At 42.8% G+C, this 26,387-nt stretch overlaps 1 protein-coding gene across 3 annotated transcripts in view; it reads right to left on the reverse strand.

Annotated features, from left to right (window-relative positions):
- Positions 1-7,053: 7,053 nt before the first annotated feature.
- The window catches only part of SNX3 (sorting nexin 3), a 50,127-nt gene continuing 30,793 nt past the window's right edge, over positions 7,054-26,387 (reverse strand). Inside the window, exons 2-5 of one of the 3 annotated variants that reach the window (XM_044289374.1) lie at positions 13,719-13,814; positions 8,831-8,955; positions 8,198-8,332; positions 7,054-8,095 (exon numbers count right to left, since the gene is read on the reverse strand). In XM_044289374.1, coding sequence (XP_044145309.1) covers positions 8,227-8,332; positions 8,831-8,955; positions 13,719-13,814 — 327 coding nt within the window. In that variant the 3' untranslated portion in view covers positions 7,054-8,095; positions 8,198-8,226. Of the gene's footprint in view, positions 8,333-8,830; positions 8,956-13,718; positions 13,815-26,387 lie in introns of all 3 variants that reach the window. The other 2 variants (XM_044289373.1, XM_044289375.1) reach the window with 2 other exon arrangements.

Here is a 26,387-nt window from a genome sequence, read left to right on the forward strand (position 1 = left end):
CCTCTGGGCTGAAAGAAAAAAATGAACGGCACAGATTTCTTCATTCGCATCGATCAATGTGGATGAAAAAATCTCTGCCAAAAAAAAAAAAAATGGAGGGGAAAGGCGTCTGCCAGGACATAGGAGCTCCGCCCTACATCCATACCCACTTAGCTCGTATGCCCTGGCAAACCAGATTTCTCCATTCACATCAATCGATGTGGATGAATAAATCATTGCCGGGATTTTTTTTTTTATATATATATATACAAAGTGTTTGCCAAAGCATAGGAACGCCGCCTCCTCCTCAGCTCGTATGCCTCGGCAAACATATCTGTTACTGCAGAGGAGAAAATCCCGTCTTGCAGCGCCGCATACACCGACTTGCGTGTAATCTGACAGCAGCGCAATGCTTCTGTCAGAATGCACATCGGTGCTGCAGCTGGTCGATCGGTTGGTCCACATGGAAGGTAAAAAAATAAAAATAAAATAAAAAGAAAAAACCAGGCCGCAACGCAATAATTTTATTAACTTTGCAACAGAACACATAAACTTTAACTTTTTTAACTGAACATTAACCTTTTTGCTTACTGGTGTTTTTTTTTTTTTTTTTTTTTACCTTTATAGAACAAACCTCTCCTTCCCCATGGGTCAATGTGCAAAGCGCAAATCGCCCAAAGATGTGGCGAAGTGCGTTATGCACTTTGTCCCATGTGAAAGGAGACGTTTGCAGCAGCAGTGAGTGAATGGGCCCTAATAGCCCTGTGTGCCTGTCCTGGTGAGATGATCCCTATGCTAATAGTGTACCTGTGAGTGGTACTTCCGGAAACACTCTCCAAAGCATAGTGGTTAGGACAGAAATAGCGGGTGTCACGCCTTATTCCACTCCTGCTACAGACACAACATCTTTTTCGGGGTGACGGTTGGGTTGAGGTACCAGGAACGACATTGGGGAAATGTCGCTCGTGTAGACGGCTAACTACACTGGTGGATGGGGCCACGGAACCTCCTGGGTACAGGAGGTTCTCGATGATCTCTTCCTGAAATTTGAGGAAGGATCCAGTTCTCCCAGCCTTACTGTAGAGAACAAAACTATTGTACAGAGCCAATTGAATTAAATATACAGACACCTTCTTATACCAGCGTCTGGTTCTGCGGGAAACTAAATACGGAGACAACATCTGGTCATTGAAGTCCACCCCTCCCATGAGCAAATTATAGTCGTGGACTGAGAGGGGCTTTTCAATGACACGGGTTGCTCGCTCAATTTGTATTGTCGTGTCTGCGTGAATGGAGGAGAGCATGTAAACGTCACGCTTGTCTCTCCATTTCACCGCGAGCAGTTCTTCTTTACACAGTGCGGCCCTCTGCCCCCTTGCAAGACTGGTGGTAACGAGCCGTTGGGGAAAGCCCGCGCGACTAGTTCGCGTGGTACCACAGGCGCCAATCCGTTCTAGAAACAAATGCCTAAAGAGGGCAACACTTGTGTAAAAATTGTCCACATAAAGATGGTACCCCTTGCCGAATAAGGGTGACACCAAGTCCCAAACTGTCTTCCCACTGCTCCCCAGGTAGTCAGGGCAACCGACCGGCTCCAGGGTCTGATCTTTTCCCTCATAGATCCGAAATTTGTGGGTATAGCCTGTGGCCCTTTCACAGAGCTTATACAATTTGACCCCATACCGGGCGCGCTTGCTTGGGATGTATTGTTTGAAGCCAAGGCGCCCGGTAAAATGTATAAGGGACTCGTCTACGCAGATGTTTTGCTCTGGGGTATAAATATCTGCAAATTTCTGGTTGAAATGGTCTATGAGGGGCCAAATTTTGTGGAGCCGGTCAAAAGCAGGGTGGCCCCTGGGACGGGAGGCGGTGTTGTCACTAAAGTGCAGGAAACGCAGGATGGCCTCAAAACGTGCCCTGGACATAGCAGCAGAGAACATGGGCATGTGATAAATCGGGTTCGTGGACCAATATGACCGCAATTCATGCTTTTTTTTGTCAGGCCCATGTTGAGGAGGAGGCCCAGAAAAGTTTTAATTTCGGAAACTTGGACTGGTTTCCACACGGAAAGGCTGGGCATAAAAGCTTCCCGGGTTAGCGGTGATAAATTGTGTGGCATACCTGTTTGTTTCGGCCACAACTATGTCTAAAAGCTCCGCAGTCAAGAACAGCTACTGCACGTGCCACCGTACCAGCTTCAACTGCCCTTCTGGTGCTCGCTACTTCACCAGGTTGTACGGCAGTGCTGGTACTAGGTCCAGGGAGGGCTGGGCTGCTGGTGTATGCCTCACCACGTAATCCGACAGCACCAGCCCCACTCTGCTGCTCTTGAAGCGGATCCTGCGCAACCTGTGGTCTAGCGACACGGGGCCGGGTACGCCTGGTGGTATCAGGGACCTCAGCCTCCTCGTCCGAACTTTGGGTCAGAAAGCCACTGCTTTCTACAGGTTCGTATTCTGACCCGCTGGATTCATCAGATGAGGGTTCCCACTCCTCATCCGACTGGGTCAGAAGCCTGTAGGCCTCTTCAGAGGAATACCCCGTTTGACATTTTGGGCAACTAAATTTAGGGGTATTCCCTGAGACTACCCAAGAAAAAAAAAAGCAAGCCTGTCTTACAAAGGGGAGGCTAGCGAAGTCCCGGAGGCCGCTGCGGTTGATAAAAAATATCACGCCGCAGTGCGTGTAAAGTGATTGTGCAGTGATCAAAAAAAAATATTTTTTTGTCACTGCGGTGGGGCGGGTGTGGGCGAACGCACGTGTGGGCGACCGATCAGGCCTGATCGGGCAAACACTGCGTTTTGGGTGGAGGGCGAACTAAAGTGACACTAGTACTATTATAGATCTGACCGTGATCAGTTTTGATCACTTCCAGATACTATAAAAGTACAAATGCTGATTAGCGATACGCTAATCAGCGAATAACGGACTGCGGTGCGGTGGGCTGGGCGCTAACTACCTAACCAAGGGACCTAAACTATACCTAAAACCTAACGGTCAATACCAGTGACGCGTATATGCGTCGTTGTGCGCAGCGCTGCTGCCTCCGGACCGCACATCTGCGTTAGGCGGTCCGGAGGCGGTTAATGGGGATGGTGCAACTGCCCTGGGGGAAAAAATGGTTAGACGGCTGGAGGAGCTTTTAAACTAGGATCTGGGGGGAGGGTGGAGGATCATACTAATAAGGGGGTAGATAGTGTAGCGAGAGAGTGGGATATAGAAGGGGACAGTGGGGATTTAGTGGGGGCTGGGGTTAGCGAGGAAAGTAGGGAGAAAACTGGGCATAACAATACACTTATGAAAAATAGAACTGCTGGTAACAAGAACTTGTTACATACAAACATCAGCCAAGGTAACCCAAAAATCCTGGATATTCACTTTACAGGTAATCGTAATTTAAAATGTATATGCCAGAAGTCTAGCTAGCAAAATGGTGGATATGGTACGAGAAGTACATATAGATGTAGTTGGTGTGGCTAAGACATGGTTTGTACTCTTCACATGACTGGGCTGTAAATATTGATGGCTTTACACTATTTAGGAAAGATAGGGTCAATAGAAAAGGAGGTGACGTGTGCATGGATGTGAGGAGTGCTCTGAGAGGAAAAAAAAAAGACAAAAAGGGCATTTCAAAAATAAATCTGAGGGGTTAGCTGGAGCGTTTGAAGATTACAAAGGCCTTAATAAAATATGTAAAAAATGAGATAAAATTAGCAAAAATACAAAAACGAAGAACAGGTAGCAAAAAAAAAAAAAAAAAATCCCCAAACATTCTTTAAATATATAAATGCTAAAAAACCTAGGTCTGAGCAGGTAGGTCTCCTAAATAATGGTAAAGGAGGGTAGTCACTGAAGATAAGGAAAAGGCAGAGTTACAAAATGTTTTTTATTTTTAGCTCTGTATACACAAAAGAAGAGAAAGGAGCGGATATCTGTGGTGCTGAGGCAGTTAGTACATCCAGTGATATACTCAATTGGCTAACCGTAGATATGGTCCAAGACAAGTTAAATAGGGTAAATGTGAACAAGGCTCCGGGTCCAGATGGATTACACCAAAGTGCTTAAAAGAGCTCAGTTCAGTTGTGCCCGTTTATAATATTCTCTAGGTAGTGTCAGTGGCAAGTGATTGGCGTAAGGCAAATGTGGTGCCCATATTCAAAAAAGGATCAAAGTCCTCTGCAGGTAAATATAGACCAGTAAGTTTAACTTCCGTTGTGGGAAGCATGTTTGAAGGACTCCTAAAGGGACTATATACAGGAGTATGCAACTGTAAATATTATAAGCGATAACCAACATGGGTTTACCAAGGACAGAAGTTGTCAGACTAACCTGATTTGTTTTTATGAGGCGAGTAGTAGTCTGGACAGAGGGGCGGCTGTGGATGTAGTGTTTCTGGATTTTGCAAAGGCTTTTGATACTGTCCCTTATAGACGTTTAATAGGTAAAGTAAGGTCCATAAGCTTGGAAAGTATAGTCTGTAATTGGATTGATAACTGGCTGAAGGACAGTGTCCAGAGCGTTGTGGAGCATTGTGGATTCCTATTCACAATGGTCCTGGGTTATAAGTGGTGTACCCCAAGGTTCAGCGCTGGGCATTTTATTATTTAATTTACTTATTAATGATATCGAGGATGAGATTAATAGCACCATTTCTATTTTTGCAGATGATACTAGGCTATGTAGAACTGTACAGTCTATGGAAGATGTCCATATACTACAAGCTGACTTGAACACTGACATCAACTTGGCAAATAAGGTTCAATGTGGACAAATGTAAAGTTATGCATCTGGGTAGTAATCTCTGTGCTTCATATGTCCTAGGTGATGTAACCATGGGGGAGTCACTTATAGAGGATTTGGGTGTCCTTGTGGATGATAGAGTAAATTACAGCATACAATGTCAATCAGCTGCATCTAAGGCCACCAGGGTATTGCCATGCATTAATTTAAACAAGGCATGGACTCGCAGGGCAGGGATGTAATATTACCACCTTACATAGCGTTGGTGCGGTCTCACCTGGAATATGCAGTTCAGTTCTGGGCACCAGTCCACAGAAAGGACGAACTACAGCTGGAAAAAGTACAGAGGAGAGCGACTAAACTGATAAGGGGCATAGAGGGTCTTTGTTATGAAGAAAGATTAAAAGTATTTACCGTATTTTTCGCCGTATAAGACGCACTTTTTCCCCCCCAAAAGTGGGGGGGAAATAGCAGTGCGTCTTATACGGCGAATGTAGCCGATTTTGCTTAGTTTTCAATGATACACCCGCCGCGATGCCGTGCGGCGGGTATATCAGCTGTGAGGGAGGAGGGGCTGGGGGCGGCATCTGCATTTATAATGACAGCGGGGCCCGTGCAGTGACTGTATTCTACTACACGGGCCCCGCTTACTGTACAATCATATCCCTAATACCGTAGTTAATTGTTGTGTGCACTGCATGTAAAAGCATAATGAGCGATGATGAGCGCTATTACTTACAATTAGAAGCGCTTGCCGTTCGGAGCAGGGAGGAGGGAGGAGGCAGGAGGCAGGCCGGGAGGACGGGCGCTGGCAGTGTGAGTCATACGTCACGCGCCTGCGCCGCCTGCTTCATGAATGAAGCAGGCGGCGTGGGCGCATGACGGATGACTCACACTGCCAGCGCCCGTCCTCCCGGCCTGCCTCCTGCCTCCTCCCTCCTCCCTGCTCCGAACGGCAAGCGCTTCTAATTGTAAGTAATAGCGCTCATCATCGCTCATTATGCTTTTACATGCAGTGCACACAACAATTAACTACGGTATTAGGGATATGATTGTACAGTAAGCGGGGCCCGTGTAGTAGAATACAGTCACTGCACGGGCCCCGCTGTCATTATAAATGCAGATGCGACCCCCACCCCCATTATAAAAGCAAATGCGACCCCCACACTTATGGAGGGGATCTGTGGATGACACATAGCATAAGATGCTATATATGTGTCATCCACAGATCCCCCCCATAACTGTCATACACAGATCCTCATAACAGCGCCATCCAGAGAGGATCCCCTATAAGTGTCATCCACAGATCCCCCATAACAGTGCGTCATCCACAGATCCCCATAACAGTGCATCACCCACAGACCACAATTAGTTCAAAATATTTTTTTTCTTATTTTCCTCCCCAAAAACCTAGGTGCGTCTTATACGCCGGTGCGTCTTATACGGCGAAAAATACGGTAATTTATTTAGTCTTGAGAAGAGACGTCTAAGGGGAGACATAATTAACCTATACAAATATATAAATGGGCCATACAAAAAGAAAAAGTGAAAAACTGTTCCATGTAAAAATGCCCTCAAAAGACAAGGGGGCACTGCCTCCGACTGGAGAAGAAAAGGTTCAGTCTCCAAAAGCGTCAAAGCTTCTTTACTAAAAGAACTGTGAATCTGTGGAATAGACTTCCTCAGGACATGGTCACAGCAGATGTGTAGAAATTTGAGTCTTCTTTCCTTCTGGGATTCGTGTCCCCACCTATCCCTTGGTTGAACTTAAAGGACTTATGTCTTTTTTCAACCGTATTAACTATGTAACTATGATGCATTAAAATCTATGAGTAAATTCACATAAGCGATTTTCCTCATTGATCCCTGCCGAGAAAATTTCAGAATTCACCAAATATCTTCCATTTTTTCCACAAGTCTGATTCATGCAAGTGGAAGTCATCCATGTGTGGGCAGTTTAAAAACTCGTCAATGTTTACCATCAGGAAAACAGATGACTTCATATCAAGTCTGAAAGAGACCTTACACATCTGTTTTCTGATTCTTGAAGGGTTTTACGGAGTGAATTTTGGGGTAATTTACTTAATTATTTAATTGCTGTAATTATCATGCATTTTTTGCTTCTTAATAAGAGCAGTAAACTACTGTTTTGCTTCTGTCCTAGTAGCGGGAGAATGATAGTTAACCATTTTCCTGTGCTGCCTCTGGACTCTTGGAAAGAAAAATTTTGGTAAGTAAAAATGTGAACTGTTAAACATGCCACTACCTTAAAGAAAAGCCGAAAAATATATTTTTAGATATGCAGAAAAAAATACTGTAAATAAAATAAACACATTGTAAATAAAAGATTTTTATTTCCATATTTTTATTTCAAAAATTTAGACAAGTCATATAAAGATGTTTTATACTTCTATAAAGTAATTTTTTTTAACATTTATTATAAAGTCTTTTGCAAGCTTTGAAGAATTTCCGTGTGTAAAGATTACACATTAAGATATACAGAATACAATAGGACAGTGGCATATGATAATACACAGCAGAAACATTCTAGGGAGTCTTTGTTAGTGCTAGTTAGCTGCCAAACTAATTACGTCTAGATACATATACATATGTATGATAAATGATTCGTGAAGAGATGACGTGGCTGCTTGGTTGTTTTCCAATTAAAAACAAGATGCCGGTAACCTCACAAGCAGCTTTTATGATAAAAAGCCAACTCTAGTGAGCATCTATTACAATCAAATCAGTGATTACTGAAAAGTGATGTTGGTCGTCAACACAAACATGATTTAATCCAAGTCCTCAGCGCAAAAAGGCAGAATTTGTATGACTTTCCAAATGACAAAACAGATCATGATAAGCATGGACAAAAAAAACGCTAGATGAGAAGCATTGACAAAACAATGAGACACTGCCCACAAAGGACGGGAAAAAATGACTGCCAAAGATGCTGCAAGATTCCTGATGAGAGACGACCGACTAGAATAAGAACTTTCACATTTCTTAGAGCAAGAGGCTCATGTCAGCCAAGCTTCACAGCCCACATTCCATGACTTTTCCTGGAAGACCTGAACACAACTAAATACAACTCTGTTAACACTGTGGTCTTTCCATGATGAATTACTCGTTTTACGATACATGCGCCCACTTAAAGTAACCCTTTATGAACACGAGCCCCTTCTCACAGCCTGAATCGTTGCTGTAGTGCTATAAACATGCGCTATGAAACATGGACTTGTTTAAATTTGGTTCAGAGCATGTAAGAAACACATATGTAGGACATCACAACTGACATCAGGGAGTCCTGTCCAAGCACCTTGAGGTTCAGTGTGTGCGTAATCATGTACTTCAGTGGCAATTGCACCCAATTCCAGAGCTGAAATTAAAAGTAACATTGTAAAGTAATATAGAGGTTAGTATGTTACATTTATTACAGCAGATTGTAACATGCCAACACTATAATAAAATAATGTTTTACAGTCATAGGATTTCACTCGCTTCCAGTCGTTAAGCCTGTCTTATTTTGGATGGTGTGTAGTTCCTGTCTATAATTTCATCTTGTAAAAACATATGAAGGCAACGTTCGTTCTGTGCCAAAGGGTGGCCAGCAACTCTGCAAATGAGAAGAAATAATGTCAGCCATTATACAGTACAGCATATCATTCCAAGGGAAATTCTGCTCTGCAGATCCAAGCTTTACACCTAAACTGCATAGTGTGTATGGAAATATTAAGGTGTTTCTTATCAAATCAGTGATGTAAAGAATAACATGATTAAATAAACTGGGCACATCTTAGAAGTACAGATAATGCTACAATCTGCAATCAATGTAAATGATTACCCAGGCTTTGTAAGCGGCATTGTTCCTGCAATAGGGCATATGTTGAAACAGGGGAGAGCTATGGTATAGCACGGAACCATTTGTTTCAGCGCCTTCAATTTCACAGGCAATCTGCATACATTAACTATACACAACAAATAGAAGGTCAGCAATAAGGAGGATTTGTGTTAACTCATTCAATGCAGGGAACAGACTGTGGCCCTCTGCGGTGCAGTCTTTTATACATGACAATCATTTCCTGCTGGCTGCGACGCAGAGGATCACACTTACTTGTTTATAAATTGCTCAAGCCCTTGCTTTCTTTCCTCTATGAAAGAGTCATCAAAGATCCCTTCATCTCCTCTGAATGGGAGCTGTCGAAAAAGAGCCTTGCCAGGTAGAGGGGGCACCACAACCTAAGAAAAACAGAAGAAATTAACAGGAAAGATGGAGCAGCATCCTGAGGCCCTACGAGCCTTGGCAAGTTGTTTCAGTTTGGTGGCGTTATCGGGAATGGGCACAATTTGCAAAAAATTAAAAATAAATAACATATCTATTATCTTTACATTAATACAGAGAACGTTAAAGGAAACCTGCCATCAACGTTATGCTGACCTTACTGAGGGCAGCATACATTAGTGACAGAAAGGCTGATTTCAGCGGTGTGTCACTCATGAGCTAAAAGAAAGTGGCTGCTGAGAACCAGCATCATAATCATTGCAGCCCAGGCCTTGAAAAGAGTTAAATCTACATGAGAAGAGTTCTGGTTATTCCTAATCTCCTGCTCTCTCGCCCACCTGCTGATTGGCAGTTCTCTCCTAGACAGAAAGGGAGAAAACTAGGTAGAAGCCTGTCAATCATCAGCAGGTGGGCAGGGAGAGCAGGACTTCATGAATAACCATGACTCTTCTCAGGTGGCCGGGACTCTTTTCCAGGCTCAGTCTGCAACGATTGTGATGTTGGTTCTCGGCAACCACTTATTTTTAACTTATAAATGACAGACCGCTGAAATCAACTCACCTGTCTCTACTTTATACTGCCGTTAGTATGGGCAGCACAAAGTTGATGACAGGTTCCCTTTAAGGCTATGTTTGCCCTGACAGGAGCTACTGGTGCAGATTCCATCAAGAATCCACTGCATCATTCAGTTGTATACTGAGCATTCTGGGCAGATTTTAAATATTTCTCATCAATTGGTAAAGAGACCACAATTGCTCTTAAAGTGCAACAGTCATGTTTTCATATAAAATAAATAAAAAATAAACAATTTTAGCGTCTGTTACTGCTGCAGCAGCGTTATCCATAAAGCAATCTTTAGTTTCTTCACATACCACTGTTTTTCCCTTAGTTACGGCTGTTTTAACCTCTACAATATAAAGACCTTCTCAAGATGGCTCCTCTGCCAGTTCTGAGGCCAAAACCGCTTTCCCTCACTTCACATACACATTTGCTATAGCCAGCAGCTCCCTGCCAGCCAATCAGATTGGATTACTGAGAGACACGCCTCCTCACTCTAAAGCCTAATGCAGACATGCAGTGTGAAGGATCGCCCCTTTGTCTTCTGTTTACATTACGTTGGGAGACAGACAAGTCCTAGTAATGGTCTTTTAAAAAGGGAGCAGTGGAAAGGGACAAAGGACATTAATGAAAGCTGTTATTATAAGGTAATTACAGATCTTTTGGCAATCATTGACAGACTAACTCATCTATACATGCCTAGCTCTAATAAACTAGCAAATAAATATGACAGTTACACTTTAAGGTTAACCACCTCCGGACCGCCTAACGCAGATGTGCGGTCCGGAGGTGGCAGCCCTGCGCTCAACGACGCATATACGCGTCATCTCGCGAGGGCCGGGATTTCCTGTGAATGCGTGCACACAGGCGCGCGCGCTCACAGGAACGGAAGGTAAGCGAGTGGATCTCCAGCCTGCCAGCGGCGATCGCTCGCTGGCAGGCAGGAGATCCGAATTTTTTAACCCCTAACAGGTATATTAGACGCTGTTTTCATAACAGCGTCTAATATACCTCCTACCTGGTCCTCTGGTGGTCCCTTTTGTTAGGATCGACCACCAGAGGACTCCGGTAGGTCAGTACAGTCGCACCAAACACTACACTACACCCCCCCCCCCCCGTCACTTATTAACCCCTTATAAACCCATGATCACCCCATATAAACTCCCTGATCACCCCCCTGTCATTGATCACCCCCCTGTCAGGCTCAGTTCAGACGTCCGTATGATTTTTACAGATCCACGGATACATGGATCGGATCCGCAAAAAGCATACGGACGTCTGAATGGAGCCTTACAGGGGGGTGATCAATGACAGGCGGGTGATCACCCATATACACTCCCTGATCACCCCATGTCATTGATAACCCCTGTAAGGCTCCATTCAGACGTCCGCATGTGTTTTGTGGATCCGATCCATGTATCCATGGATCCGTAAAAAATCATGTGGATGTCTGAATGGAGCCTTACAGGGGGGGTGATCAGTGACAGGGGGGTGATAACCCCCCTGTAAGGCTCCATTCAGACGTCCGCATGTGTTTTGTGGATCCGATCAATGTATCCATGGATCCGTAAAAAATCATGCGGATGTCTGAATGGAGCCTTACAGGGGGGGTGATCAGTGACAGGGGGTGATCACCCTGATCACCCCCTGTCATTGATAACCCCCCTGTAAGGCTCCATTCAGACGTCCGCATGTGTTTTGTGGATCCGATCCATGTATCCATGGATCCGTAAAAAATCATGCGGATGTCTGAATGGAGCCTTACAGGGGGGTGATCACCCTGATCACCCCCTGTCATTGATAACCCCCCTGTAAGGCTCCATTCAGACGTCCGCATGTGTTTTGTGGATCCGATCCATGTATCCATGGATCCGTAAAAAATCATGCGGATGTCTGAATGGAGCCTTACAGGGGGGTGATCACCCTGATCACCCCCTGTCATTGATAACCCCCCTGTAAGGCTCCATTCAGACATCCGCATGTGTTTTGTGGATCCGATCCATGTATCCATGGATCCGTAAAAAATCATGCGGATGTCTGAATGGGTGATCACACCATGTACACCTTTGGAGGCAATTTTTATTTTTAATGATTGCCTTTTACTCTTTTTTTTTGCTAAAATATTAATTAAAATTATTAAGCTGTTCTGTCACAAAGGGATAACTGATTTTCTAGCTGTGTGACTGGTACTTTCATTTTTCCCCTTGTGCCGGTTATCTAATAACCCTCATCTCTAACCCTAAGTTCACACCTGAGCGTTTTACAGCGCGTTCAAACGCGCTGTAAAACGCTCAACACATGAAAACCAATGCTTCCCTATGGCCCTGGTTCACACTTGAGCGTTTTACAGCGCGTTTGAACGCGCTGTAAAACGCCCGACGCATAAACAAGTTCTTGAGCTTTTTTTTGGGGCGTTTGTCGCGTGTTTTGGCCCATAGACTCATTGGACAACACTGCAGTCAAACACGCGTTTACTATTGCAAAAAACGCGCATAAAAATGCGCAACAAATACGCGCGTCTCAGAAACGCTCAGGTGTGAACCCAGGGTAAATTAGGACCCTTGCACATGACCGTATGCCCTCTGAGACATACGTCCGTGAGCGGCATAGATCGTGCATACCGCATCATAGATCACAGTGATGCTGTGGACGTCGGGCCGCCCACAGGGCTAATGTCCTGCACTCATATGATCTTATGACAATAGTCCCGTGGGCGTCCCAACGTGCACAACATCATTGTAATCTATGATGCTGTGTGCTCCCGTGTGCACGATCTATGCCGCTGTGTGCAAGGGCCTTTACTGAGAGGTTTACTGATTTAGGCCACACTCTTAGAGCTCATGCCCACAAACACAAAGGCTCCGTGCCCGTGCTAGGGACCGCAAACTGCGGTCCCCAGCACGGGCACAGACCGTGGGGCATCTGCATCCGACGGTCCACACTGCAAAAGTAGTGCATGCATTATTTTTTTGCGGTGCGGAGGTCGGTGTATTACGGACCCACGGTATGCGGGCCGCAATACGGCCACGGGGGGCATGCGGTCTTGTACATGAGCCCTTATTCAGATAAGAACTGAGCTATAATGAGTGTTTATAAGGTCAGAGAACCGAGATAAGGAGCCCATCAGATGAGCAGACTGACAAAAAAAAATCCAAAGGCTGCTACTAGAGCATCTCAGCTCTGTACAGAAAAAGGGCTCCATATTTTTAATGATTTTTAGCTCAAAATTAGCACAATAGAAAAATTGCCCCCAGAAAAATACTGCAGTTTTTTTGTTGATTCACCTCCCAAAAATGCTTAATAAAAAAATAAAAATGCTCAAAAAGATCATAACCCCAAAATGGTATATAAAAAAAATAAAAATACAACTCACCCTGAAATAAGCTCTCACACAGAACCAACAAAAATTAAATACATTTTTACTGCTGGGTGAATTACTACATTTCTTTTCCAACTAGCAGCATCCCCTACGATCAGCTACCTGAAGAGGCCAGGGTGCCCTGGCGAGTGCTGCTGCCCCTTCCTTGTGACAGCACGTTCATTGTCTACATGGCCTAGGTGCAACTACGTCCCATTCAAATGAACGGGCCTGAGCTGCAATACCAAGCACAGGCGCTGTACAATGTACCGTGTTGTGCTTGGAAAGCGGTAAGGAGGCCAGCGTCTTCAAACAGCTGATCAGCTAGGGTTTCAGGAGTAGGACCTCCGCCGATCAGATACTGATGTGGCAGACGATTGTCGGGAAAGAAGCTTTCCCTTCTGGGAATCGCCTGCTTACTAGTGGAGGAGACTGCTGCCATTACATGCAGCGATCTCAGCTGCAGCATGGGGAGGAGCGATAGCTATGCCATCGCTCATCACCATGCTGTATAGTGGTTTGCTAGTGTCAGATCGCCATTGGACAACACGATCTGCCGCCTGCAAAGAATTTTATTATTTTTTTATTTTTTATTTCAAAAGATTTGGATTGCCTGATGATCGAGCGTTTGCTTGTTCATCAGGCAATCGGTGGCAGTATTACACTGCAAGATGATCACTAAAAATCGGCAGATATAACACAGGCTTTCTCCTGAGGATAGGCTTTCAGTATCAAGATCTGGAACAACTACTTTAATGCTAAGAATGGCATCAGATCCGGAACAAAGGAAGACTAGTGGCTTACCTTGCTTTCTCTTTCAAGTTCACTCCTTAGCCACTCAAAATCACTATATCTTCGTCGGACACAAGATTCTTTCAGTTTGAAAATTGGCAGGTTAGTCTGTAAAACAAAATATCGCAGAACACTTGCTGTAGGATTCTGTCATCTTAATAAAAGAGCACTAAGAAAACTCAAATGCAGTTAATATCACACACACATATTCTATCTTAAATCTAGTCTTTGTGACAGAAATAAAAATCAAGGTATAATTTAATTCATTTAGGAAAAAGGATTAAAAAATTGGTTGTTCAAACATCTTAAAAGGTGTTTTCCTAAAAATATTCTAGATTTTTCATAGAAGCACCAGACTAAAAATAAATTTCAATGACATGCAGTTATGTATTTAAAAAAAAAAAAAAGTCTACACACCCCTGTTAAAATGTCAGGTTTCAACAGAACTTTTTCCACCTTTAATGTGACCTATAAACTGTACCACTCAATTGAAAAACAAACTGAAATCTTTTAGGTGGAGGGAAGAAAACAAAAAAACTAAAATAATGTGGTTGCATAAGTGTGCACACCCTCTTATAACTGGGGATGTAGCTGTGTTCAAAATTAAGCAATGAGATTAGAGATTAGAGATAGATACACAGAAGCAAGTTTCTGCAACACATCTACTGTGTGTTCCCTTAAGGACTGGGCCATTTTTCACCTTAAGGACCAGACTGCTTTTTGCAAATCTGACATGTGTCACTATATGTGGTGATAGCTTTAAAACGCGTTTACTTATCCAGGCCATTGTTTGGGTGTTTTTTCGTCCAAATTGTACTTCATGAAAGTAGTAAATTTGAATCAAAATATTTCATTTTTATTTATAGAATACCAAATTTACCAAAAATGTGGAAAAATTTGCAACTTTACAAATGTACATTTTTCTGCTTTTAACCCCTTAAGGACTCGGCCCTATTTCACCTTACGGACCAGGCCATTATTAGCAAATCTGACAAGTGTCACTTTAAAGGAAACCTGTCACCATGATTTTGCGCATAGAGCTGGGGACATGGGCTGCTAGATGGCCACTAGCACATCTGCAGTACCCAGGTCCCATAGCTCTCTGCGCTTTTATTGTGTTAACAAAACGTTTTGAATGATATGCAAATTACCTGATATGAGTCCTGTAGCCGGAGATGAGTCAAGCGGAAAGGAGCCCAGCACCGCCCGCGTCCTCCGAATCTCCTCCTTGCTGGCTGACGTCACAGAGCTGGAGCGCCGAAATCTCGCGATGCGCGAGCTAGAGCATGCGCAGTGTCGGCATCATGTTCATTCCCTGTACTGGCATCAGCACAGGGAACAATCTACGCATGCGCTAGCTCGCGCATCGCGAGATTTCGGCGATCCAGCTCTGTGACGTCAGCCAGCAAGGAGGAGATTCAGAGGACGCGGGGCGGTGCTGGGCTCCTTTCCGCTTGACTCATCTCCGGCTACAGGACTCATATCAGGAAATTTGCATATCAATCAAAACGTTTTTTTAACACAATAAAAGCGTAGAGAGCTATGGGACCTGGGTACTGCAGATGTGCTAGTGGCCATCTAGCAGCCCATGTCCCCAGCTCTATGCGCAAAATCATGGTGACAGGTTTCCTTTAAGGCCTCTTTCACACGGGCGTTGCAGGAAAGTATGCGGGTGAGTTGCGGGAACATGCACAATTTTTCCGCACGAGTGCAAAACATTGTAATGCGTTTTGCACGCGCGTGAGAAAAATCAGCATGTTTGGTACCCAAACTTCTTCACAGAAGTTCGGGCTTGGGATCAGTGTTCTGTAGATTGTATTATTTTCCCTTATAACATGGTTATAAGGGAAAATAATAGCATTCTGAATACAGAATGCATAGTAAAATAGCGCTGGAGGGGTTAAAAAACAAACAATTTAACTCTCCTTAATCCACTTGATCGTGCAGCTGGCATCTCTTCTGTCTGTCTTCTGTGCTGTGTGCAGCAACAGGACCTGTGGTGACGTCACTCCGGTCATCACATGATCTTTTACCATGGTGATTGATCATGTGATGACCGGAGTGACGTCACCACAGGTCCTGTTGCTGCACACAGCACAGAAGACAGACAGAAGAGATGCCGGCTGCGCGATCAAGTGGATTAAGGAGAGTTAAATTTTTTTAAATTTTTTTTTTAATCCCTCCAGCGCTATTTTACTAAGCTGTATTCAGAATGCTATTTTCCCTTAAAACCATGTTATAAGGGAAAATAATAATGATCGGGTCTCCATCCCGATCGTCTCCTAGCAACCGTGCGTGGGTAAGAAAAATCGCACTGCATCCGCACTTGCTTGTGGATGCTTGCGATTTTCATGCAACCCCATTAATTTCTATGGGGCCTGTGTTGCGTGAAAAATCGCAGCATGCTAAATTTTGTGCAACGCACAAGTGATACGTGAAAAATCACCGCTCATGTGAACAGCCCCATTGAAATGAATGGGTCGGTATTCAGTGCGGGTGCAATCCATCAAAATAAATTTTTATTTATAAGAAAAATACCAAATTTACCAAAAATTTATAAAAAATTGCAAATTTCCAAGTTTCAATTTCTCTACTTCTATAATATATAGTAATACCGCCAAAAATAGTTATTTCTTTACATTCCCCAAATGTCTACTGCATGTTTGGATCATTTTGGGAATGATATTTTTTGGGGATGTTACAAGGCTTAGAAGTTTAGAAGCAAATCTTGAAATTTTTCAGAAACTTTCAAAAACCCAATTTTTAGGGACCAGTTCAGGTCTGAAGTCACTTTGCGAGGCTTACATAATAGAAACCACTCAAAAATGACCCCATTCTATAAAACTACACCCCTCAAGGTATTCAAAGCTGATTTTACTAACTTTGTTAGCCCTTTAGGTGTTGCACAAGAATTAATGGAAAATAGAGATACAATTTCAAAATGTCACTTTTTTGGCAGATTTTCCATTTTAATAATTTTTTTTCCGGTTACAAAGCAAGGGTTAACAGCCAAACCAAACTCCATATTTATGGCCCTGATTCTGTAGTCGTAAACTGCTGTACGGGCACACGGCAGAGAGCAGAAGGAAGGAATGCCATACGGTTTTTGGAAGGCAGATTTTGCTGGACTGTTCTTTTTGACACCATGTCCTATTTGAAGCCCCCCTGACGCACCCCTAGAGTAGAAACTCCAAAAAAGTGGCCCCATTTTAGAAACTACGGGATAGGGTGGCAGTATTGTTGGTACTAGTTTAGGGTACATATGATTTTTGGTTGCTCTATATTACACTTTTCGTGAGGCAAGATAAAAAGAAATAGCTGTTTTGGCACTGTTTTTATTTTTTGTTATTTACAACATTCATCTGACAGGTTAGATCATGTGATATTTTTATAGATCAGGTTGTCACGGATGCGGCGATACCTAATACGTATACTTTTTTTAAAAAAATTATGTACGTTTTACACTTGTAATGATTTCTTTTTTGAAGCAAAAAAATAAAATAAAAAATCATGTTTTAGTGTTTCCATAGTCTGAGAGCCATAATTTTTTCAGTTTTTGGGTGATTACATTGGGTAGGGTATGATTTTTGCGGGATGAGATGATGGTTTTATTGGCACTATTTTGGGGTGCGTGTGACTTTTTGATCGCTTGCCATTACACTTTTTGTTATGTAAGGTGACAAAAAATGGTTTATTTAGCACAGTTTTTATTTTACATTTTTTACGGTGTTCATCTGAGGGGTTAGGTCATGTGATATTTTCATAGAGCTGGTCGATACGGACGCGGCGATGCCCAATATGTACTTTTTTTATTTATGTAAGTTTTACACACAAATATCATATGAAACAAAAAATACATAAATTATGTTTTAGTGTCTCCGTATTCTGAGAGACAGTTTTTTCAGTTTTGGGGCGACTATCTTAGGTAGGGTCTCATTTTTTGCGAGATGAGATGACGGTTTGACTGGCACTATTTTGGGGTGCATATTACTTTTTGATCGCTTGCCATTACACTTTTTGTGATGTAAGGTGACAAATAATGGTTTATTTAGCACAGTTTTTATTTATTTTTATTTTTTACGGTGTTCATCTGAGGGGTTAGGTCATGTGATATTTTTATAGAGCCGGTCGAAACGAACGCAGCGATACATAAATAATAAAAGTATACATATTTATAAATAAAAGTATACATATTTGGTAAGTTTTACACAACAGCTTTTTTTTAACAAAAAAAATAAAAAAAAATGACGTTTTAGTGCCTCCATATTCTGAGCTATATTTATTTTTTATTTTTTGGGCGATTGTCTCAGGTAGGGGCTCATTTTTGCGGGATAAGGCGATTTTACTGTGTTTATCTGAGGGGTTAGGTCATGTGATATGTTTAAAGAGCCGGTCGATACGGACACGGCGATACCCAATATGTATACTCTCCCCCCCCCCCCCCTATTTTTTACCAATTTTAAAATAAATCATGTTTTTAAAATTTGGGGAAAATTACGTTTGTGTTTATTTTTACTTGAAACTTATTTTTTTGGGGGAAAACTAAATTTTTTCAACTTTTTTTCACTTCATTTTTTGTCCCACTTTGGGACTTGAACTTTTGGGGGTCTAATCTAATACACACCAACTGAAGTAGTTCAAGCCTTTTATTGTTTTAATATTGATGATTTTGGCATACAGCTCATGAAAACCCAAAATTCCTATCTCAAAAAATTAGCATATCACAAAAAGGTTCTCTAAACGAGCTATTAACCTAATCATCTGAATCAACTAATTAACTCTAAACACTTGCAAAAGATTCCTGAGGCTTTTAAAAACTCCCAGCCTGGTTCATTACTCAAAACCGCAATCATGGGTAAGACTGCCGACCTGACTGCTGTCCAGAAGGCCATCATTGACACCCTCAAGCAAGAGGGTAAGACACAGAAAGAAATTTCTGAACGAATAGGCTGTTCCCAGAGTGCACCTCAGTGGGAAGTCTGTGGGAAGGAAAAAGTGTGGCAGAAAACGCTGCACAATGAGAAGAGGTGACCGGACCCTGAGGAAGATTGTGGAGAAGGACCGATTCCAGACCTTGGGGGACCTGCGGAAGCAGTGGACCGAGTATGGAGTAGAAACATCCAGAGCCACCGTGTACAGGCGTGTGCAGGAAATGGGCTACAGGTGCCGCATTCCCCAGGTCAAGCCACTTTTGAACCAGAAACAGCGGCAGAAGCGCCTGACCTGGGCTACAGAGAAGCAGCTCAGTGGTCCAAAGTACTTTTTCCGGATGAAAGCAAATTTTGCATGTCATTCGGAAATCAAGGTGCCAGAGTCTGGAGGAAGACTGGTGAAGTCCAGTGTCAAGTACCCACAGTCAATGATGGTCTGGGGTGCCATGTCAGCTGCTGGTGTTGGTCCACTGTTTTATCAAGGGCAGGGTCAATGCAGCTAGCCATCAGGAGATTTTGGAGCACTTCATGCTTCCATCTGCTGAAAAGCTTTATGGAGATGAAGATTTCATTTTTCAGCATGACCTGGCACCTGCTCACAGTGCCAAAACCACTGGTAAATGGTTTACTGACCATGGTATTACTGTGCTCAATTGGCCTGCCAACTCTCCTGACCTGAACCCCATAGAGAATCTGTGGGATATTGGGAAGAGAAAGTTGAGAGACGCAAGACCCAAACACTCTGGATGAGCTTAAGGCCGCTATCGAAGCATCCTGGGCCTCCATAACACCTCAGCAGTGCCACAGGCTGATTGCCTCCATGCCACGCCGCATTGAAGCAGTCATTTCTGCAAAAGGATTCCCGACCAAGTATTGAGTGCATAACTGAACATAATTATTTGAAGGTTGACTTTTTTTGTATTAAAAACACTTTTCTTTTATTGGTCGGATGAAATATGCTAATTTTTTGAGATATGAAAACCCAAATTTCCTGAGCTGTATGCCAAAATCATCAATATTAAAACAATAAAAGGCTTGAACTACTTCAGTTGGTGTGTAATGAATCTAAAATATATGAAAGTCTAATGTTTATCAGTACATTACAGAAAATAATGAACTTTATCACAATATGCTAATTTTTTTAGAAGGTCCGGTAGATGACGTACCGGTATGTCATGGGTCCCTAAGGGGGTTAAAACAGATAGTGATACCTCCTAAAATTACTACTTTACATTCACAATAGGTTTACTTCATGTTTGGATCAATTTGTGAATGCCATTTTATTTTTTGGGGACGTTAAAAGGCTTATAAGTTTAGAAGCAAAATTTTCAGAAAATTCCTAAAGCCCACTTATTAAGGACCAGTTCAGGTCTGAAGTCACTTTGTGAGGCTTACATAATAGAAACCACCCAAACATTACTCCATTTAAAAAACTACACCCCTCAAGGTATTCAAAACTGATTTTACAAACTTTGTTAACCCAACACGACTGACAGATTTTCTATTTTAATAAATTTTTTCCTGCCAACAAAGCAAGGGTTAACATTCAAAACAAAACTCAATTTATTGCCCCGATTCTGTAGTTTACAGAAACACCCCATATGTGGTCAAAAACTGCTGTATGGCCACACGGCAGGGCGCAGAAGAAAAGGAACGCCATATGGTTTTTGGAGGGCAGATTTCACTGGGATAATTTTAACTTGCCATGTCACATTTGAAGACCCCCTGATGCACCCCTAGAGTAGAAACTACAAAAAGTGACCACATTTTGGAAACTATGGGATAAGCTGGTAGTTTTGTTGGTACTATTTTAAGGTACAGATGATTTTTGGTTACTCTATATTACACTTTTTGTGAGGAAAGGTAAGAAAAAAAATAAAAAAAAATGCTGTTTTGCCACTGTTTTTATTTACAACGTTCATCAAATATGACAACTTTTTGGGGTTTGTTTGTTTCAGTTTTACATAAATCATTTTTGAAAAGTGTCTCCATATTCTGAAAGCCCTTTTTTTTTTTTGAGTGAAGGTCTTATGTAGGGGCTCATTTTTTTTATGTATGAGATGACGGTTTGATTGGTACAATTTTGGGATGCATATGACTTTCATCGCTTGCTATTACACTTTGTGATTTAAGGTGACAAAACGGCTTTTTTTTTTATACACCATTTTATTTTTTAACTGTTCACCTGAGGGGTTAAATCATTTGATATTTTTATAGAGAAGGTTGATATGGACGAAGCGATACCCAATATGTATACTTATTTTATTTACGTTTTATACACTAATTTTTTAAACAAAGAAATATATATAAAATCATGTTTTAGTGTCACCATAGTCTGAGAGCCATAGTTTTTTTTTATTTTTTGGGCGATTCTCTTAGGTAGAGTATAATTTTTTGAGGGATGAGATGACGGTTTGAATGGTCCAATTTTGAGGTGCGTATGACTTTTTGATCGCTTGCCATTACGCTTTTTGTGGTGTAAGGTGACCCAAAAATTGGCTTTTTTACACTTTCTTTTTTACGGTGTTCACCTGAGGGGTTAAGTCATGTAGTATTTTTTTACAGCAGGTTTTTACGAACGTGGAGATATAATTTTTTACAATAAAAGCATTTTTGAAAAAAATAAAGAAATCATGTTCTAGTGTCTCCGTAGTCTGAGAGCCATAATTTATTTTTTATTTTTTGGGCGATTGTCCTATGTAGGGGCTAATTTTTTGCGGGATGAGGTGACTGTTAGATTGGTACTATTTTGGGGGGCATACGCCTTTTTGATCGCTATGTGTTGCACTTTTAGTGATGCAAGGTGACAAAAATGGCTTTTGTTTTTACACCGTTTTTTTTTTTTTTATGGTGTCTATCAGACGGGGTGGATCATGCGATATATTTACAGAGCCGGTCGTTACGGACGCGGCAATATCAGGGGAAAGGGGCGTTTTGAATAAAAAACTTTTTTTTTTAAACTTTATTTCTGTCCCACTCTGGGAATTCAACTTTTGGGGGTCTGATACACTCTGCAATACACCTCTATTGTAATGCATTTCCTGTTCGTGTACTACAGTGAGTAGTACACAAAACAGGTTGCCTAGGAGACCCAGCCTGAGGCTGGATCTCCTTGGCACCTGTAGAAGGCAGGACCCGTTGCCATGCAGGGCATTGGGCAGCCTCGTCACGCATCAGGTCCCCGCCACAGCAGCGCAGGGACAAATCACTGAACACCTCAAATAGCTGTGCATCACAGGAAACATTCCCGTTTTTTGTTGCAACTCAACGTTGAGACTTCTTACGCACCCTGTACAGTTAATCCACAGTGCGCGCACACACACACTCTCAACAGGAAGTTGTGGAGAGACAGGGTTTAAAGGGGTTGGCCAATCTCATACATTGGGGGCATATTGCTAGTATATGACCCCAATGTCTGATAGGTGTGGGTCTCGGATGCGGGAACCGCACCTCTCTAGAACGGAGCCCACAAAGTGAAGGAAAGCAGACTGCATATGTGTTCATTTCTATGCGACTGCTGAAAACAGCAGAGCACTGGCTCAGCTACTTCCATCAGCTCCATAGAAGTGAATGGAGACAAGGCTGTGCTTGTGCAATACGTAGGGCTGCAACGATTACTCTATTGAATCAAGTTATTCGACACAAAAAATCCTTGATGCTAATTTTTTGCATCGAGGATTCGTTTGTGTCATGTGACCATGGAGCGGGAGTGAAGCGCTTGCTATTACTCACCGCTCTGTGGTCACCCGCATCGCACTGTATCCTGACACGTGAGCGCGCACTATGACCCAACACTGACGTCAGTACAGCGCGCAGAGAAGAAAATGGAGGAGCTGTGGAGCAGCGCCACTATGCTGGGGTCATGGCTTGGGGTGGGTGAGGGCTGAAGGCACAGGGAGGAACAAAGGGTGTTGGGGACTGATGGCAGGGGAACTGATGAGTTTTTATAAAGGTAAACAGTCTATTGATTCATTTTTTCTATATAATACACGGCCCTGGGCTATTTTCGGAACTTCCATAGGAAGGAATGGAGGGCAGCCGTAACTTCACTTTGCAGGGGGGGGGGGGGGGGTAGTGATATGCCTCTAATGTATGAGATGTGAAAACCCCTTTAACCCCTTGAGTCAGCACAATGAGGGGGGGGGGGGCTATTTAACTTTTATTCTGGCTCTACTTTTATATTTTTAGTGTCAAGTCTTAGACCCAGGAGCTTCTGTATTGGAGGCAAATGCTCTAACCAGTAGACTTCAGTGTATTAACCCCTTAAAGGGGTTGTCCCACAAAAAATATTCTAGTTTTCAAACCAGCACCTGTATCTGAATACTTTTATAATTACATGTAATTAAAAATTTTGCATAGCCACTGACTAATTCACCGAAATGTATCTGTAGAGAACCATCTGCTGTTTTTTTCTTATTTCGTTGACTTGCTCACTGAGAAGGCCGCACATGCTCAGTATCATCCTTGCCTCTTGAGCTGTGATTGGGAGTGCATGGACACGCCCCTGAGAGGAAGCAGAAAAGACACTCCCCATGAACTTTTCAATAAAATGTATCTGTATAGCGCCACCTGCTGTTTGTTCTTTCTTTGTCAGGCTCACTGAGAAGGTTGCACATGCTCAGTTTTATCCTTCAGCTGCCTCCCGAGCTGTGATAGGGATAGAGCTACAGAAGACATGCCCCCTGAGAAAGGACACTCCCCTTGAGCTGCCAGCTTAATATAAATCTAGCAGAGCAATGAATGGAGAGATCTCTGGACCCATGTGAGGTACAGGGCTGATTCTAGATTTGTTAGAAAAATATTGTCATATACTATATGATGTCTGATTTTCATTTTTTACATTAGTCATGGGATAACCCCTTTAAGTACCAGGCCCATTTTCATTTTCTTCCTCCCCACATTCCAATAGCCATAACTTTTTTCATTTTCTGTTTATATAGACATATGAGAGCTTATTTTTTTGCGGGATAAGTTATATTTTTTATAGTTTTAACTGCACCATTTAATTCACCATGTCCTGTATTGAAAGATGAGAAAAATTATTTATTTGTGAGGTTAAATAAAAAAAAAAAAAAAAAAAAAAAAAAAAAAAAAAAAAACAACGCAATTCTGACAAGGTTTTGATACTACAGCGTTCACTGTGCGCTAAAAATCACATTATGTTTTTATTCTGCGGATCAATAAGATTATGGCGATACCAAATTTGTATAGTTTTGTTTCCTTTAATAAAATAATCATTTCTTTGAAGTGTCATTTTCTGACATCCATAACTTTTTTATATTTCCGTTCACGAGCTGTATGAGGGCATGTCTTTTGCAGGATGAACTGTAGTTTTTATTGGTACCATTTTTGAGTACATGCAAAGTTTTGAGTTTTAAAGGTGACCCAAAAAAAAAAAAAGGCAAAACGCAAGTTTTTATCTGTTATGGTGTACATCGTGCAGGAAAATTATTATATTTTGATAATGGGCATTGTTGTGTCAGAAAATGTCAACTATGTTTATTTTTTTATTGTTTATATATTTTTATATGTAAAATTGGAAGGAGGGACTCAATTTTTTTTTTTTTAAACAACCTGTTTTTTACCAATAACTTTTAGCCCCATTAGGGGGCTAGAACCTGGGATCTTTTGAGCCCTTGTCCCAATCACCATAATAGAAATCAGATTCTGTGGCTCTACTTGCTGAGCCTAGAAGGCAGATTACCATGAAGCTTCAGCAGCGCCCAGGCTGTCAAGGTAACCGATCAGTGCCTCGCGATTTCACTGAGGAAGGTAGCCTAACCTAGGGTTGTTGCGGGTATCGAAATATCTATACTTTTGTCCCGTATCGATACGATACCAGGATTTCCATTTTTTCTATACTGGGCTGCGCAGTCTAGTATCACAAAACATGAGCGTGGCAGCAAAGGGGAGAAGGCAGCAGTCTCTCACTCCCCCCTGTGAAGCTGCCACCAATGAGGAGAGAGGGGCGGGCGCACTGCGCCACCAACGATAGCAGGACTTTTCATGGGTTCGGATTTTACGTTAGCAGGCTACATAGAGTGGCACCCAGGGATCTCCCTGCACTTACTATTATTTCTCCGTTCGCCTGCTCTGCCCCAGTTATCGTCTCCTACTCCGTATGCCATTTACTACTATCGGAGCAATGGGGAGAAGACATCAGCTTTTCTCCTGGGCTTTCCTTCTCCCTGGCTGTTACGTTCTGCGCTGCAATTGGACAGCCCTACAGCCAGGGAGAAGGAACGCCCAGGAGAGAAGCTGATGTCTCCTCCCCATTGCTCCAAAAGTAGTAATTAGCATACGGAGCAGGAGACGGTAACTGGGCCACAGCGGGCAAACGGAGTGGTGCCCAGGAATAGTAAGTGCAGGGAGATCCCTGGGCACTGCTCTATGTAGCCTGCTAACTTAAAGTCTGAACCCATAAAAGGTCGTCTTTAACTTTTAATACAGGAGGCGGGTGCCGGCAGCAGAATCACATAGCCGGCACCCTGCCTCTGACAAGGAGCAGCGATCAGCAGCTGTTAACCCTTCTGGTGCAGCACCTGTGGGGTTAACTGCCGGTGATCTACTGCCAGTACCCGCCTCCTGTATTAAAGATTCAGTATCATTGGTGGCACAGTGCGCCCTCCCCCCTCAAACCCCCAGTATTAAAATCATTGGTGTCAGTGGCCACAGGGTCCCCTCCCCTTCTCATTTGTGGTGCAGTGGCAGCTTCTGATATGAGCCCCAGCAGCGTAATCCTGGCTGCCATAGTCAACTCTTTGCACAAAGCACAGAGCAGCAGGGAGATTGAGGTCCTATTCACCCTAATAGAGCTCTATCAGGGTGAATAGGACAAGGGATGAAAAGATCCCCGGTTCTAGCCCCTAAGGAGGGAAATAGTTATTAAATAAAAAAAATTTAAAAAGTAAAAAAAAAAAAAAAAAAATTAAAGGGGGTTCTGCACTTTGTTTAAACTGATAATCTATCCTCAGCTTCTGATCGGCAGGGATCCGACACCCAGGACCTCCGCCTATCAGTTGTTTGAGAAGGTAGCGGCGCTCCAGCAGCACCGCGGCATTCTCACTGTTTACCGCAGGCCGAGTGACGTCCCGACTTGTATCAACTGGCCTGGGCGGAGCCAAGCTCCATTCAAGGGAATGGAGCTTAGCCGCGCCCAGGCCAGTGATACTAGTCGTGACGTCACTCGGCCAGCGGTAAACAGTGAGAATGCCGCTGCGCTGCTGCCTTCTCATACAGCTGATCGGCGGGGGGTCTCAGGTGTTGGACCCCCGCCGATCAGAAGCTGATCTATCCAGAGGACAGATCATCAGTTTAAACAAAGTGCAGAACCCCTTTAAGTATAAATCACCCCCTTTCTCAATTTTACATATAAAATATATAAACAATAAATAAATATACATCTCACAAATTGCCACGTCTGAAAAGTCCAAACTTAAAAACTTAAAATATAACTAATTTCTATCTGGTGAACACTGGAACAAAAAAAAAAATTGGTATCGCAACAACTCTAGCCTAACCTCACAGATACCGCAATCGCTATTGATCAGGCATCTGAGGGGTTAAGTGACCAGTCATTGTGGCCAGGTGCTTGCTGCATTAAATAGCCGGCACCTGGCGTGTAAGGAGAGGACTCTGCGTGTGAGCCGGCTCCATACACTTTACACTGCACCACGAGGTAAGTGTACACTGTGGTGTGATTAAGTCCAAGGTCACACAAAGGAAAATCCAGTGGAAAAACTGCATAAAA

This window comes from Bufo gargarizans, chromosome 4 (genome assembly GCF_014858855.1).
Source record: "Bufo gargarizans isolate SCDJY-AF-19 chromosome 4, ASM1485885v1, whole genome shotgun sequence".
Taxonomy (NCBI): domain Eukaryota; kingdom Metazoa; phylum Chordata; class Amphibia; order Anura; family Bufonidae; genus Bufo; species Bufo gargarizans.